Source organism: Lissotriton helveticus, chromosome 7 (assembly GCF_964261635.1).
Source record: "Lissotriton helveticus chromosome 7, aLisHel1.1, whole genome shotgun sequence".
NCBI lineage: Eukaryota > Metazoa > Chordata > Amphibia > Caudata > Salamandridae > Lissotriton > Lissotriton helveticus.
Window position 1 is genome coordinate 1,010,015,974 of NC_136068.1, and position 16,131 is coordinate 1,010,032,104.

The 16,131-nt window shown below is 49.1% G+C and overlaps 1 protein-coding gene across 6 annotated transcripts in view; it reads right to left on the reverse strand.

The window, feature by feature from the left end:
- Positions 1-16,131, reverse strand: part of FAXDC2 (fatty acid hydroxylase domain containing 2) — a 180,453-nt gene that overhangs the window by 47,008 nt on the left and 117,314 nt on the right. For all 6 annotated transcript variants that reach the window (XM_078653687.1, XM_078653685.1, XM_078653684.1 and 3 more), the window contains 2 exons: positions 7,220-7,311; positions 6,291-6,394 (listed from right to left, as the gene is read on the reverse strand). In XM_078653687.1, the coding sequence (XP_078509813.1) occupies positions 6,291-6,394; positions 7,220-7,311 (196 nt within the window). The remainder of the gene's footprint in view (positions 1-6,290; positions 6,395-7,219; positions 7,312-16,131) is intronic.

A 16,131-nucleotide genomic window follows, 5' to 3' on the forward strand; every position in this document is an offset into this window, starting at 1 on the left:
CACGCCTCCAGGATCCGTTTCTGGAGCCTGCGCAGCCGCCTACGGCCCCTCCTGTCGCCCATTCTTCTCTGTGTCCGCTGTCATGGCCACCGTGCCGCCTCTTGCACCTTTTGCCGTCACTGGAACACCCCCGTCGCAGGCAGCCCGGTGGAAGAAATGGGTAGAGCGTCTCGAGACCTACTTCATCGCGGCGGATATTGCTGTGGGACGACGTCGTGCCATGCTCCTACACCTGGGAGGGGAAGCGATCCACGACATCTCCAAGGACGTCACGGAGGGAGATCCGCCACACACGTACGCCACCCTGAGGGATGCCATCACGCGGTATTTTGAGCCGTTTGCCAGCGCAGACTACGAACGCTTTCTGCTCCGCCAAGCCCGCCAACTCCCAGAAGAGTCCGTAGACGTATTCTACGCTCGGCTCAAGAAGTTGGCCAGCACGTGCACCCTCCCGGATGCGGAAGACGAAATCCGCGCCCAGTTTATACAAGGGTGCGCCTCCCTGAAGTTGCGGGAGAGAGTGCTAGAAACGGACGCCATGTCTATGCGCGACATCCTAGCCCTGGGACGGTCCAAAGAACTTTCCAAAGCCCGTGCCGCCCACATGGAGCCTGGCCCAGCTGTCACGATCAAAACAGAACCCGTCTGTGCCATCAGGTCGCAAACTCCAGATAACCGGACGAGACCACCCCGCAAAGAGCGACCGAGGCCAGCCCAGGCCGCCCATGCCCAAGCATGCATGTGGTGCGGAGGCGCAACTCCCCACAAAGGCGCGTGCCCCGCCCACGGCAAGATCTGCAGCGCCTGCGGCAAAGCCAACCACTATTCGAGTGTATGTTTGTCGTCGCAAAGGAAGAAGCAAAGTGGCCCACCCAGGAAAGTGCGTCAGGTGGCCCCACTACCGAACACATCCGCCAGCAGCGACATGGATGACGATGAGGAAGACGCCACATCCGTCCACGTGGTACGCATGCTCAACACCCTAGCAGCCACGTCATCAACAGAACCGATGTGCACCGTCCAAGTGCATGGCCAATCTGTCAGAGCCCTCATCGACACAGGCGCAACAATAAACCTCATGGCCGCCAGCGTATACCAGGATCTAGAGAACGCTCCCACGCTCCACCCCACCAGAGTGCAAGTCTTCGCCTATGGGACACGTCGCCCGCTGCGTCTGTGCGGGGTTTTCCGAACTACTGTGTCCCACGACTCGGCGCAGCTGCAGACAAAGGTATATGTATCCCAGGAAGGATCAGGATTCCTCCTTGGCTAAAAGACAGCGCGAGAGCTCGGGCTGATTCACTTTGCCCTAACAGTGCAAGCCCAAGGGTTGGATCACCTAGTGTTAGAACATTCCTCGCTGTTTGAAGGCATCGGATGCCTAAGAGGGCCTCCTGTCCGACTCCACATCGACCAATCAGTAGCCCCAGTGGCCCTCCGGCACAGACGCATCGCGTTTCATCTCAGACCGAAAGTCGAAGCCGAGCTGAGAATGCTTGAACATGCCGGCATCATCGAACGTGTAACCGGGCCCACACCATGGGTATCCCCCATCGTGGTCGCCAAGAAGCCAAAGCAACCCGATGCTGTAAGAATCTGCGTAGACATGCGCCTCCCCAATTTAGCCATCAAAAGAGAGCGTCACCTAACACCGACCATCGACAACATCATCGGGGAGCTCGCAGGATCCAAGTGGTTCTCCAAGATGGACCTAAGGTCGGGATACCATCAGGTCCCTCTCCACCCAGACTCCCGCTCTATCACGACTTTCTCCACTCACGTAGGCCTCTGGAGATACACCAGGCTCAACTTTGGCATCTCAAGTGCAGCCGAAGTTTTCCAGAACATCATTCACAATGTACTGCAAGGCCTCAATGGAGTGCTCAACGTGAGCGATGATATCCTGGTCCACGCCCCGACTTTGGAAGAACACATCCAACGCCTCCAGGCAGTATTCACCAGGCTACGGGAGAGGGGACTGACCCTTCACAAGGACAAATGTGAATTCCTACGCAAAGATATCAGCTTCTTTGGGTACAGGTTCTCCGATCAAGGAGTAGGCCCAGACCCCGAAAAGGTCAAGGACATCCACAATGCACCAGCCCCCACGTCTGTGACAGCCGTCCGCAGCTTCCTCGGCATGGTAACATACTGCGGGCGTTTCATCAAGGATCTGTCGGAATTGACAGGCCCCCTTCGTGACCTCACGAAATCAACTGCTTCTTGGACATGGGGCCCGGAACAACAGGCGTCGTTTGCAAAGACCAAAGCGGCTCTATCGGCGGACACAACCCTGGCCTATTTCAACCCGCAACACGAATCACAATTGGTGGTCGATGCCAGCCCCACAGGCCTCGGAGCGGTTCTGTCGCAGCAGCAAGCGTGCGGAGAGTGGGCCCCAGTTGCGTACGCCAGCCGCACCCTAACACCTACCGAGCAAAGATACTCGCAGATCGAGAGAGAGGCCATCGCCATTCTGTGGGGATGCCGCCATTTCCACATCTACCTCTACGGGCACCCTTTCTCAGTGATCACCGATCATAAGCCCCTCATCCCACTTTTCCAAGGCTCGTCATCTCGCCCACCCCCAAGAATCGAAAAGTGGGTGCTGCAGTTGCAAGAGTTCCAGTTTACGGTGGAATATCGTCCCGGAACCCGAAATCCAGCAGACTATCTATCAAGACACGCCCGTCCAGTTACCGACGCTGAAGCAGCCGAGGCGGCTGCCACGGAAGAGTACGTCCGACTAATCGTTGAGCGGTCAAGACCACGGCCCATGTACCTGGAAGAAGTAGCGAGGGCCACCAAGGACGACGACTGCCTCCAGATTGCGATCCAGGCCGTAAGATCGGGCGACTGGAAGGCGCTACAAAGCCCAGCGTCATTTCGCACCCCAGATGCCCAGGCTGTCCTGAAAGCCCTATACCTCGTCAGACATGAACTGTCCATCTCCACCGAAGGATGTCTCCTGAGAGGCCCTCGCCTTGTGCTGCCCAACAGCCTTGCCCAACAAGCCGCCTTGCTGGCGCACGGATCACACCAAGGGATTGTAAAATCGAAAAACAGACTGCGAAGCAAACTGTGGTTCCCAGGGCTCGACAAAACCGTCGAAGAAGTGGTCCAGAGATGCCCTGTGTGCCTAGCAACAAGTCTACCGAATCCCCCAGCACCCATAATCACGGAAGAAGGTCCTACTTCCCCATGGGTGCGAGCGAGCGCAGATTTCGGCAGCCTCCCCGGCGGCCGGTACATGCTCGTTGTGGTAGATGATTTCTCTCGCTATCCTGAAGTGGAAATAGTAGCATCCACGGCAGCGTCGGAAGTAATCCCAAAGTTTGAAAAAATCATTGCCACCCATGGACTCATGAAAGAAATCCGCACAGACAATGGGCCCCCATTCAATGGCAGCGAGTTCACAGAGTACCTGCAGAGCCATGGCATCAGACACAAGCGGATAACACCAAGATGGCCCCAAGCCAATGGGGAGGTCGAGAGACTAATGAGAACTCTAAACAAAACAATCCAAATTGCAATAGCCGATGGCCACAGTCTGGAACTAGCCCTCTACCAGTTTCTTCGAGAGTATCGTCTGACTCCCCACTGCACCACAGGAATTTCTCCCAGTCGACTCTCCTTCAACCGAGCAATTCTGGACACTATCCCACACCATCCCACATGGGAGCTAGCACCAGCCCCCAGAAACCAGTCCATAGAGCAGCGCACTAAGAACAACCAGGACGCGTCCCAGAAACGGAGGGCGGCGGAGAGCCCCATTCAAGTAGGAGACACAGTCCTTGTGAAAGACCGCCACCCTGGCGGAAAATTCCGTCTACCGTTTGAACTTGACCCCTGGAGAGTGACAGAGAGAAAGGGGACAATGGTCACCGCCACCAGAAATGGAGAAGTCGTGACACGAAATGTTTCCTTTTTTTAAAAAGTGCCCGAAAGGGGTGTTGATCAAGAACCAGACGACTGGCGCACAGCCCCTCAACACAGACCGCCAGAACCAGCTGAAATGGAAATCCCGACAAGCCAATCCAGCAACGCCACCCAGGGCGATCAAGAACCCTATGGACCCGAGAGAGACCCCAACACCAGCAGCATCAGCGAAACCAGAGACTCTGAAGAACCATCCCAGATCGTAGCGGAAGGAAGGAGCCAAGCTAAGTACAGTCTACGTCCGTGCCCCAGACCCTCCCAGAGGTAGCGGGACTTCGTGGCACAGTGCTGGCGTTGAGCAGACTGCGGTGGAGACCCCGCCGAGAATAAAGTAAGACTGTTCTGTTGTTGTATTTCTCATGTGGTGGGTCTCATAGTGTCTCCAAGGACTCGGCCAGCGACATGTTCCACAGAGACTGTAAAAGACAGTACTGTATGTTTGTTACAGCCCACCCAGGACTATGAAGCGATGTAGGTGCTGTTTTGTTGCTCCTGTTGTTGTGTTTATTCCCAGGTAAAAGAGGAATGTAGTGTTGCTGACAGTGGGGTGTACCACTGCAGCACACGCCCCCTCCCACAGTTATCAAGTTTGCCCCTCCAGCGTGGAGGGACTTGGTTAAGCCCAACGTGAGCGTTGGCGACGTAAAGGAAAGTAATAAAAAGCCCCAACCCCCGGGCGTGGTTATGTCTGAATGCTGACCACTACCAGCACACATGTGTCCTGTGGCTCTCATTACTAGGCCTTAGACCAGGACACCACAGTGCCTTCAAGCGGCGCGCGTGATCTGCTACAAGAGAAAAGCTCAGCCACCTACATATCCCACTACTACAAACTGCACACACTGGATTCCTGCTTCCAGAGCAATTTTTGCAGATCATTGATCCAGCCCCTGCACCGTCGGATTCTGAGAGGGCGCGCGGTGTGCTTGTCAAGCGGCCACCTACGTTTTGCCCCTGTGCATACGTATTCACTTACCTTTATTGAGTGTTGCCGCTCATCACAGGACATATACGGTACACCGGTAACACCGGTCGATGCAATTACTACATGCTGACGCTAGACAAAGCACGTGCACAGCACAAGCTGCCATGGCTTAATTCAGATACAGGTAGAGCACGCTGACACAGCTCCACACAGCATATGCTGACACAGCTCGCAAAGCACACGCTGACACAGCTTTGTTTGACACGGCTTATTTTTGCACACAGCTGTGGACGTTAAATTGCTGGCACATTGTTTACTGTAGCTCATACCGACATGCTTGAGAAATCACAAGAAATGAACACAACACATTCAGGCAGTTTGATACAGCACCCGAAATGCACATAACACATGCCAACAGTATTACACAGCTCCCAAAATGCACACAGCACATTCAGACAGTTTTACGCAGCACCTGCGGAATAGATGCTTTCTGAAACACCGAATGAGGGCATAGTTTTAGGCAGCACACAATGCCAAGGAATTATTGCACTGGAGAAAAAATTGACTAGAGAAAAAAATATTACAGAGACATACGTTGTAGAGACTAAACACTACCGCGACACTTTGAACAAACAAAAACAATTTTAGATTACAAGAAAAAAATATCAAAATAAGGTTGGTACAACGAAATATAAAATCCATAACACCGTTATTCATTTTGACGTTGATTGATAAAGAAAACGGATACAAGAGCTAAAGGTGCCACAAATGAATAAGGGAAGGATTATTTCAAGGAATAAGGGTAGGTTTCAGTTAGGGGGTAATCGCCAGGATTCGAATGGCGGTCACGTTTCGCTACGGGTTGGGTTACCGGTTAAAGTTCGGGTTCCGTTTAGTGGATTTAAAGGTTTTATGCCATGGCGGATGAGATACAGATTTGCTTTACGGGACTTACAGCAGTCGTGTTTTAGAAGTTCTTTTAATGCTACTTTAACATCTGTTGTTGATGTATCTCTGTGGTGGTTCTCCTGTCAAGGGAATTCAATGTAAAGTATTGTTTTTAAAGTATGTATTGTTATTGGAATTAAAATACATTAGATGACAAATGCTTATCAAGTCTCGATGCGGAACAAGTTAAGGCATTGCTCCGCCCAGCAGCACGCGCTGACTCCACACAATGACCGGCACAGCACGTGCTGAACATGCAGATCAGCAACACGTGCTGGCCCAAACCACACGCAGTACATGCATACACAAACCCAGGCACAATAAGCTCTTAGGTTTATGCAACACACAGTGACACCCAAACCCGCATATCCTGTTAAGAGACCTGCACAACACATACTGATCCACAACTTCTTTCGACACATGCTAGCCTGCACAAGCTCAGTTTACCAGATGCTGACACAGAGCTAAATAGACTCACCAAGAGAGAAAAGGGCCCACTCACTGCCCCCAAAGAAAGAATGCAGCTTTCCCCACTGGACTTGCCAGAAGTACCCCGAAGCGCCCCAGAATCGCTGAAGGTGCCTGCGGAGAGAGGTACATGAGAATGAGTCAGCGGTCATGAAATAGCACATCAGAAACAGCCTGAAAATTCTAAAATCACCACAAATGCCCCAAATCAGGCATCATGAAATGCATCTTCTGAAAAATCTAGGCCTCACCAAAAGGCCAAGCAAACAAAGAAAAACATACACCATTGAATGCACCTTCACAACGCATGGCTCTAAGGGTTAGTTTAGACCTACTGCAGCATGAAGTCCACAGAGGACTGGTAGTGACCTTGTAAGATCAAGGCTCACCTACTGCAGATAAGGTCCTTAGACGAGTGATACGGATCAGGTACAAACCGGGGCCATTCTAGATGATGCCACACAGAGGCTGCTATAGACTTGATATGTAGAAGGGACATTGAGGGTGCTAATGACTCGCTGTAGGTGAGTCTCATAGAGGACTGGTTTGAAACTGATATATATGATACTCCTCGAGTGCCTTAAGTTAATTATCCTGCGCATACAAGGTTCCTTGAAAGAACAGTATGAACAAACCGGAGATGCCGTCCATTAAGGACAGATGTGTATTTTCTATAGGTAAAGCCCTACAGTTGCTTTTTTATAATCCATGGATTGAGGGCTGTTAACCAAGCCTGATAAAAACAACTTAGGCAGAATATGACATTTCAAATGTTCAGATATACTGCTTCTCACTGAGATATTCAACTCCTCGTAACCAATTTTCCAGCCACCATTTGACTGTAACGACTTTGGTCGGATCGATGTGTACAGCCTCTCTTTCCCATCTTCCCCTTCCACCAAGATGTTTCCTACCCAACGGGATGCAGCAAGTTCTTACCAAGTGACGGAGTTCCTGAAGGCAGCAAAGGTCAGAAGGCCAGAGCCCAAGATGAAGGCTGTCTTCTTGACTGAGTCCCATAGCTGTCCGTCCTGTGCACAAAGAAACCACAGTAAGGTCTTCTTCCCGTGGACACGTCAGCATATCACAGAGCAATGTTTGTTGAGTGCATTGAGCATCCACCCAGCTCCCATTCCGTTCCACAAGAAGACCCTTTTCCCCCTTTGCACTGCTCTTACTCAATCGTGCTTTGGTATGTGTAGTGTGTTTATTTGTATGGGAGTGTGCAATAATGCTGGCCAGGCTGCACTTGCAATGTGTGGTAGCGGTCCTTGAGAAAACCAGTCCCCTTTACAAAAGGCAAGCTATAGTCTTTGTCAGCACTTGTGTGTTTTTCAAATGAATGACATCGACTAAATAGAGTCATGTAGTATAAAGTAGTAGAGAGTACTAACATGCATACCTTTCACATGTTTGTAGTGGTTCACATATATGTTAAATATGTATTGGCTATGAAATAATATGGCTTCTATTTTGCTGCATGCAAAGGAAGGTGACGTTGTGTGGATACTTTACAACTTTGTAGAAACATAAAAAAAAATGTACATTGTTCATGAAAAAGCACATTTGTTTACACAATTATCATTTTTTTGTAATGAATGCACATTTGTTTATACCTAGTACTATTTGTTCCAGACAGTTAATAAAAGGGACACTGTATTCACTTTGTTAACTAATGCTAATGTTATTTAATGAATCCATGTCTACGGACACAAATCTTCTAATGTCGCAAGCCCGCAACTCTCGGAGTACTCTGATTTGTTAGAACTAAGGCCAGGCCTGGAAAAAAATCCCACTGATATGGACTGATCTGGCTACTTAAATGTCAGATCATTACAGTGAGATAGTGGCCAAAAATACACGGGGATTGCTTTATGAAGTGGCGGACATGTTAAGTTTTCTGGCTCCACAATCAATGTGATTAGTAGTTTTCTGCGAATGCGAATTAGAAATAAGGCAGGATCGACTTTTATGCGTTTTATCTAAAGCTGCCACTCACATGGTCATCATTGAGACTACACCAGATCCACGCAGATTCTATTTGCATGTAAAATATGGTGACTTTTAATATAATTTTTTTAGAACTGTATTCTGAATACTGTTCCATGGCGAAGCCCATGTTAAACACGGAAAAGCTAGATCAGAGATGCACCACTTATGAAGTAATCAAGTCCATGCAATTAGTTATTGCTCAATGAGACATCAAATCAGAGAATTTCTTCTTTAGTGTTTCATTCTTAAAGAGCAACAACCAACACATTTCGTCCTAATGCACAGGACCTCTTCAGTGCATTCATAAGTCTGAGTAAACCAGAAGGTAGGTTGAATATAGTAGTAGCCTTAGACATAGGTATATTCTAACAGAGGTGGCAGTCCCACAACTGTGTAGAGCTCATCCGCCGAGCAAAAAGATGATCCAAAATAAGAATCAATGAACGTTTTATGATGAACTTGGATGTATTTGATTTTCCTACCACTTTACTGCCTAAGTACAGGGATAGTGTGAGCATCTCCCCTCATACCTTACTTTAGGGTGTGGGGGTGATATTTCCCCAGTCCAGCTCAAGTCAGGGGTGGAAGGAGCGATGTAATTTTTTTTGGAACACCCTCTCTCTTTGCCCAAGGACGGGGTGGATCTTGCCACCTCCCCACTTGCCTTGGCCAAGGGCGAGGTGTGCATTTTTTTATACATGCTGCGCAACACACACACCCCTTACCAAGGGACAGGGGAGGTGTAGAGTTTTAGAACATCCCCTTAGAACAACCATCTACTGTCCCCTAGGGCATGGCGTGGATTGTGCCCCCTTACTCCTACATGTGCCCAAGTATAAGGGGTTCATTTTCTTTTTGTGGGGGAGCTTTGAACTGCCCTGTTCCTCCTTGAAGTCCCGCAGCATGTGGCAAGACACACAGAAGCGGGAAAGTTTAAAACTCTCCTAATCACTGGAACAGCGGAGACCTTCCAAATTCGCTCTTTTTTGGGGCACGCTGGAGCTGGCAATCCACGCTACGCTGCTGGGGGCTAGGCCAGTATTGTTCTGGCCTCGACAGACTCCAGCTTGCTCATGAGGCATGCGCCGACCCCCAAGAGTAGTCTCCCACTCCCCAGCAGGCTGTCAAACTGAGATGGAGAAAATTACCCCCCCTCGCCGGCCCCCCCCCCCCAACCAGGATGGCCGAGAAGATGTTTCCTTTGGTTCATTCTTCCCCAGCCAGACCATCGAACTTAGGCTATCATGGTTGGGGGAGTCGGAGAAGCGGCCTCACTGGGGCCAAGGTGTTGCTCTGGCTGTGGGGCCATTCTCACCTCGACCCCCGTGAAGCCAGCCTGGCACAGAAGGAAAGTCTTTTCACTGACCCCTCTTCTGCCGGCCATTCCATAGGTGAGGAGAAGTGTGGCACATCGGCCAGAGCGGCTGACTCTGGTGCGTAGGGCTCACAGTTCGATCGCCTGCGGCAGCTCAGCTTAGCATCATGCGACTCTGGCCAATAGCTCACTTAAACGCCCGACGGCCCCCAGCGCCTTTAAACTTTAATCGGTGATATGTTCACGCTTTACAAACATGTGTGATTATTATATTATTATTTCATTGAGGCCATGGTGGGCGGTGGCGGGTTGACTATGCATGGGCTCGCTGGTGGGCCAGGTGATTTTTTTGCCATTTGACTTGGGTATTGTGACTGGTGGTCATGTAAATCAAGTAGATCACTCCAATTGTTTAGTGTAACTAACAGTCATGGATCATTAAAAAGGTTTATAGCACATTTTAATGTGCTTTCGTCTTACAGAGAAAACCCCCCCCAGCTTTGAGTGTTCTTCATTTTCGTACAGGCCAGGACATTAAAATAAAACTCATGCTGGTAAAAAAACAAACATCCATGGGGGAACCCTAACCAGATAAGGTGTCATACAGGCTGGAGACGGACCTGCATTAAAGGACGGCCCAAGACCCTGCTCATTTATACTAGTGTATCATCATTTAGTCACCATGCAGAAGTGGCAATTAGTACAAAGGGCTACATTTTAGGGATATCTTGACTGCTGAAAAGGCTTTTTTAACTTTCATTTGCATTATCACGAAATTTGACACACTCAGCATGTTTTGCTCCTCTTGTAGTGTCACTGTTTTTGCGGCTCCATAAATAGGGTGGCAAAGTTAAAGACAAGGTTACAGAAGTATTAACGTGTTAATAAATATGCAAAGTATGATGAATCTGTATGAAATTGGGTAGACAATTAGTAGGTGAAGCTCACTGCTGGCATCTACTATCCCATGCAGACACATCAGTAACAAGTTTAAGGAGGAGTCTAAAAAGGGCTCTTTTTTTTTTAAATAACTTTGCTGCCATTGGACAAATCTGCATGAAATAAGGTGAAATGGCCCATATGAATCGTGGTGCTAGAACCTCAGGCTTTGTGCCAATCCATCAAGGGGGCAAAGTTACAGAGGTGTGGGAATAATAGCTTTGACTTGGTACCTTATGACTAATTTAGTCGTTGTTTGGCTTAGCATGCTAACCGACTGCCAAATTTCATCCATATTTGGCAAACATCGCCAACATTACTACGAAATAAAAACATTTGCGACCACAACTCTTTAACACTGCTATTTCCAGGATCTGTGCCAACAGGTTGCTGTGGTTAAAGGCCAGGGACTGGGAGCAGACCTTGTTCCTTGTGGTTGCGTCGCAGACCCAAAAACCTGTGCGGTTAGTGAGGTGGGACTGGCCTTGGACCCCCAGCCGTACATGTGGGCTGCTGCTGGTTTGAGTGGGTTTAATCACACTTCATGTGTCCTTCTGCTGCTTGGGACCACAGAACAGGGTAGCTGCACCTGAAGTGCTATTGTCCCCCAGGCATGGCTTAATGACAGTCAAAGATTGTGTTGAGCTGGGAAAAATAAATTATAATCACAAGTGGGAGCCTGACAGGAAACGTTTGTGGCATTCACAGCTTAGGCAAAGGTAAACAGCAGTTTTAAAAACTATCTTTTTTAGGCCTTGGTGGTGGTTCTGCAGTCCCAGCAGGGGAGTGGAGGTCATAACCTCCGTCAGCCTAGTAGAGGACCATCCGCCATGTTGCCATGTACAGAGACCCCCACCTGCCTGGTCGGGATTTCTCATCGGATGACTGGAGCCGACACCACAGCGGCTCCTTTCACAACACTTACTTTGGTTGAACGTGCCATGTTTAAAGTTGACCTGGGTGAAATCGAAATCACGCCAGCGTAATTCGCATAATTGTGTGAAATGTGTGCTACTTTTGTTATGCAAGCTTCCCATAATTACGCCATTGCGCTTCTTTGAGTAATTATGGTATCTCAGGTGGTGCATTTTGTGAGAAGTTAGCCTGGCATATGATGTCCACTATTCTAGTGGGCACCTTGCACCAGTCTAATTGACCCTTATTGATGGTGGTTGTAAAGTCAACCTTATAGACAAGCTATCCTAGTGGTAGCATGGACCAGCAGTCTTAGGCTAAGACTTCAGAGAGCATGTGAAGCAAGCTGTTTTACCATATAATCCCTAGAATACCAAATGAAAGGACACCACACAAAATATATATCAAATATATATGTATTTATTTCTAACACAACCCCTCTGCACTCTTTATAAGGTCAGAGGTCAAAGTACATCACAAGTTACTCAATTAGCATACGATAAGTTGCACAAATACAGTTATGCCCTACGGGCCTCACAAACCATATACTAAGGAAGTGGTATAAGAACCACGTGAGAGTTAGACAGCAGGCCTAGGGCCTGTAGAATCGCTGGGACTGCACTAAACAACCAAAGGTTAGGAAGTAGGAGGCCCACGGGGGACACGTGCAGTGTCTAAACACAGCCACAAATTACCATTGACTTATAATGGGAAACAAAGAAGTTACAAAGTTACGGTTTAAGGATACTTCCGGATGGACTAGGATGAAACCCTTTTAAACTAGGACACTTCGAGAGTCAAGACCCACGGGAGCACCGGAGTACTCGTGTTACCTCACCCAGGGAAGCCGGGTGCATAGGTGTCTTTTCGTGTCGGGTTTCCTCGTCGTTTTCTATGGAGATCTGCAAAGAAGTGCTGCAGGCGACCAGAGGAAAAGTGTCCGGGTGGATCCAAGGGTGGATTGGCGATGTGAAGAACCTGAAAGCAGAGGGGACAGAGTGTGGGTCACTAGCCAGTGACCAGGAAGGAACCAGAAAGGAACCAGGCGATGTTGCGTGCTTGAAGGTGAAGAAGGTGAGTTTGTCTCTTCAGCCACGAGGTCCAGGAGGCATCGACGATGACCAAGCGCTGGAATACGAGCTGCCCCACAAAGGATCTAGTTGACTGCGGTGTCGGTATCCGGATTGGACCCAACAAGCCTTGGCAGCCGCAACCCACGCAGGATGTCGAGATTGGCTCTGTTGCAGACCGGCAAGGTCTGTGGCGCTTTTCCTTTGAAGGGAAGCTGGAGCAACCAGGAAAGCAGTTTAGTTAAAAAGAAAAGTCTTCAAGGGGCTCACTAGCCAATGTGCAAGGAACCGGGAAGACGCGTCGAGCTGAAATGCAAGAGCAGGCCCCAAGCGGCACTCATGGAGTGTGGAGGACTGAGCTTCAGTGCAAATGGCGCTCGGGTCTGGGGCTTCTCATACCCAAATGCACAACTGCGAGGGTACCTTGGTGGTCGAGCAGTTAGCAAAATGCAGGATGTCCAGGGTGTCCGGTCCCAAGTCTCTCGTGTCCGCCACGGTCTCAGCTTTGCTGTGGATGTGGGTCGGAGTTAGAGAGGTCTGAGATTCCAGTACCTGTGTCGTTGAGTCTTCGGGTTCCGGCGGGAATGTCGACAAAGCAGACCGGCAAGTTACTGGTGGTGCCTGTTTGCACAGGGTGGTCACTCCTTGACCACAAGGGAGATGTCTTCCGTCTTCTAGTCAGAATAGAATGTCAAAGGTCCAAGAGTTCTGTATCAAAGTTTCTTTCCAGGATAATCTAAAGTCCTGGGGACACAGCTCCTATACTTATACTACGCTAAGGGGCTGGATTACCTGCCTAGGTCCCTCCTATGGGTGGACCTGAGAAGGGGGTGGTTACACCCCTTTCCCTTTCTCCAGTTTCACGCCAGAGCTGGGGCTGGAGTGCCCCAGCAACTGGTTTGAACCGGACTATACATGTAGCACCTTGTGTGCCCCAGGCAGTGTCTAGATGAATTCACTGAATGCAGCCCTCCCTGCCCCAATACACATAACCCCTGTCTGGGGAGTTGTTGGCACCTCCCTGGAAAGGAAACCTATTGTCCAGGCCACCCTTGCTGGAGTTTCCCACAGAACCAGGTGGTCAGACTCGTGTCTGTGGCAGCTGCATTCATTTTGTGATGCTGAGGCTCTGTTTAACTTTAACTGGGTAAAGTAGTAACATACATGTCTTTTCCCTCTAGAAGGGTGGAATGCTACCCCTGCCACCAGAATTGGCGGGGGGGGGGGTAGTATTCCAAAGTGTTTGACACCTTACACGACATGTTTTGATAAAGCCAAACAAAAGTTAGCATTAACAGCGAGGATTATAATGCACTTGAGAGTATATGGTATGGCTATATCATAGAACAGCTATAAAGAGATGGTTCCGAAAGCTGCAGAGGGGCTCTGCTCATGCTAAGGCACCCTCTCACATAAAACTAAGCACTCTGCCTCCAGGATTGTCGAGGCCTACCATAGGAGTGACTTATAGGTGCATATGTGTCTATATATAAGGTAGATATAGGTGTACTATATCTAAGTAAGGGGTGATTACACCACCTTACCCAAGCTGAGTGATCAGCCTGTGGTGAAAGTTTGGAGGGCCAGCCAGGGGTGGCATAATACATGCTGCAGCCCCTGGTAGGCCTTGGATGCACCTATGCCCTGGGTACCTATGGTGCACTATACAGGGCTCACAGAGGTGACCCAATCCCCAATCTGGTATGTACCTAAAGAACAAGTTACTTACCTTCGGTAACGCTTTTTCTGGTGGATACAGTATCTGCCTGTGCATTCCTCACCTTGTGAATATCCCCCCGCGTCAGCAACATTCGGAAAATTCTTTTGTAGCACGCTGGCGTGGGCGACGTCATAGGAGCACGGCATCGCGCGCGACTCCGACTGACGTCACTGACTCCTTATTAGGCCTTCGTCGGCGTGATGACATCAGTTCTGTCCTTTTTTCCGTGCCTTCGAGGCACCCAGACGGACCAATGACAGTAGATATATACATATACGGTGTACACAGTACATAATATCCAAAATAACACACATAGTGTGTAGACAATGTATTTAAAACAATATATATATATATATATATATATATATATATATATATAAATACATTTAAATAATGTCATGAACTCAGGTATAGTAGAGTGGACAACGGGGAGGCGGGTGGGCATGTGAGGAATCCACAGGCAGATTCTGTATCCACCAGAAAAAGCGTTACCGAAGGTAAGTAACTTGTTCTTCTGATGGATACATCTGCCAGAGGATTCCTCACCTTGTGAATAGAGTCCCACAGCAGTCCCCACTCCCGGAAGAGGGTGTCCACTCTCCTATACCAGAAAATCCTGGAGGACAGAACGCACAAAGTGGCCGTCCCTCCTGACTTCGGAATTTAAGCAGTAATGCTTCGCGAAAGTGTGGAGGGAAGCCCAAGTCGCTGCTCTACAAATGTCCTCTACAGGTACACCCCTAGACAAAGCAGATGTAGAAGACTTTTCTCTAGTGGAATGAACTCTTATACCCTCTGGAGGGTCCTTACCCGCCAGGGAGTAGCAGATCTTGATGCATAGTATAATCCATCTTGAAAGTGTGCACTTGTGCACAGCTCTTCTTTTTCTGCAGCCAGCAAATCCAACAAAGAGCTGGTCATCCACTCGATAGTCTCTTGTCCTATCAAGATAAAAGCTCACCGCTCTCTTAGGGTCCAGGCGGTGAAGTCTCTCCTCCTCCTTGGGAGGGTGAGGGGGAGGATAGAAGGTAGGGAGGGTAATGGACTGTCCTAGATGGAAGAGAGTTACCACATTAGGCAGAAAAGCAGTCCTGGTCCTAAGAACCATTCGTTCAGCATGAATGGTCAAGAACAGGGGCTTTGAACTAAGAGCTTGAAGCTCACTTACCCTCCTTGCCGAGGTAATTGCAACCAGGAAGACTGTCCTAAAAGATAAAAGTCTCAAGGGACACTTGTGCAAAGGTTCGAAAGGAGAACCCATTAGAAATGTAAGCACAAAATTCAAGTGCCATTGAGGAACAATAAAGGGAGTAGGAGGAAATGTATTTGTAAGACCCTTTAAAAACCTTATAACTACAGGAGATTTAACTAAAGACGGCTGATCCGACAGGCAGAGAAATGCCGACAAAGCCGAAAGATAACCTTTAACTGTAGCTACAGCAAACCCTTGCTGAGCTAGGAAAAGAGCAAATTGAAGTATATCAGATAAACGAGCCCTCAAAGGGTCGATGGACTTCTCCCCACACCAAGTCACAAATTTAGACCATCTGTATGAATATATTGACTTGGTGGAGTCACGCCTGGCCGATAGAATGACATCCACCACATCATGTGGGAGAGAAAAGGAATTCAGGTTGCCCTGTTCAATCTCCAGGTATGAAGGTGTAAGGTCTGGAGGTGGGGTGTAGAACCTGCCCCTCCATCTGAGAGAGGAGATCTGCCCTGAGAGGGAGACAGAGCGACGGGCACGAGGAGAGGTGGAGAAGATCTGTGTACCACACCCTTCTTGGCCAATCCGGGGCGATCAAAATAACTTGGGCCCGGTCTTGTCGAATCTTCCACAGAACCCAAGGAATCAAGGGTATGGGTGGAAACGCGTAAAGGAGCTGTGAGTCCCAAC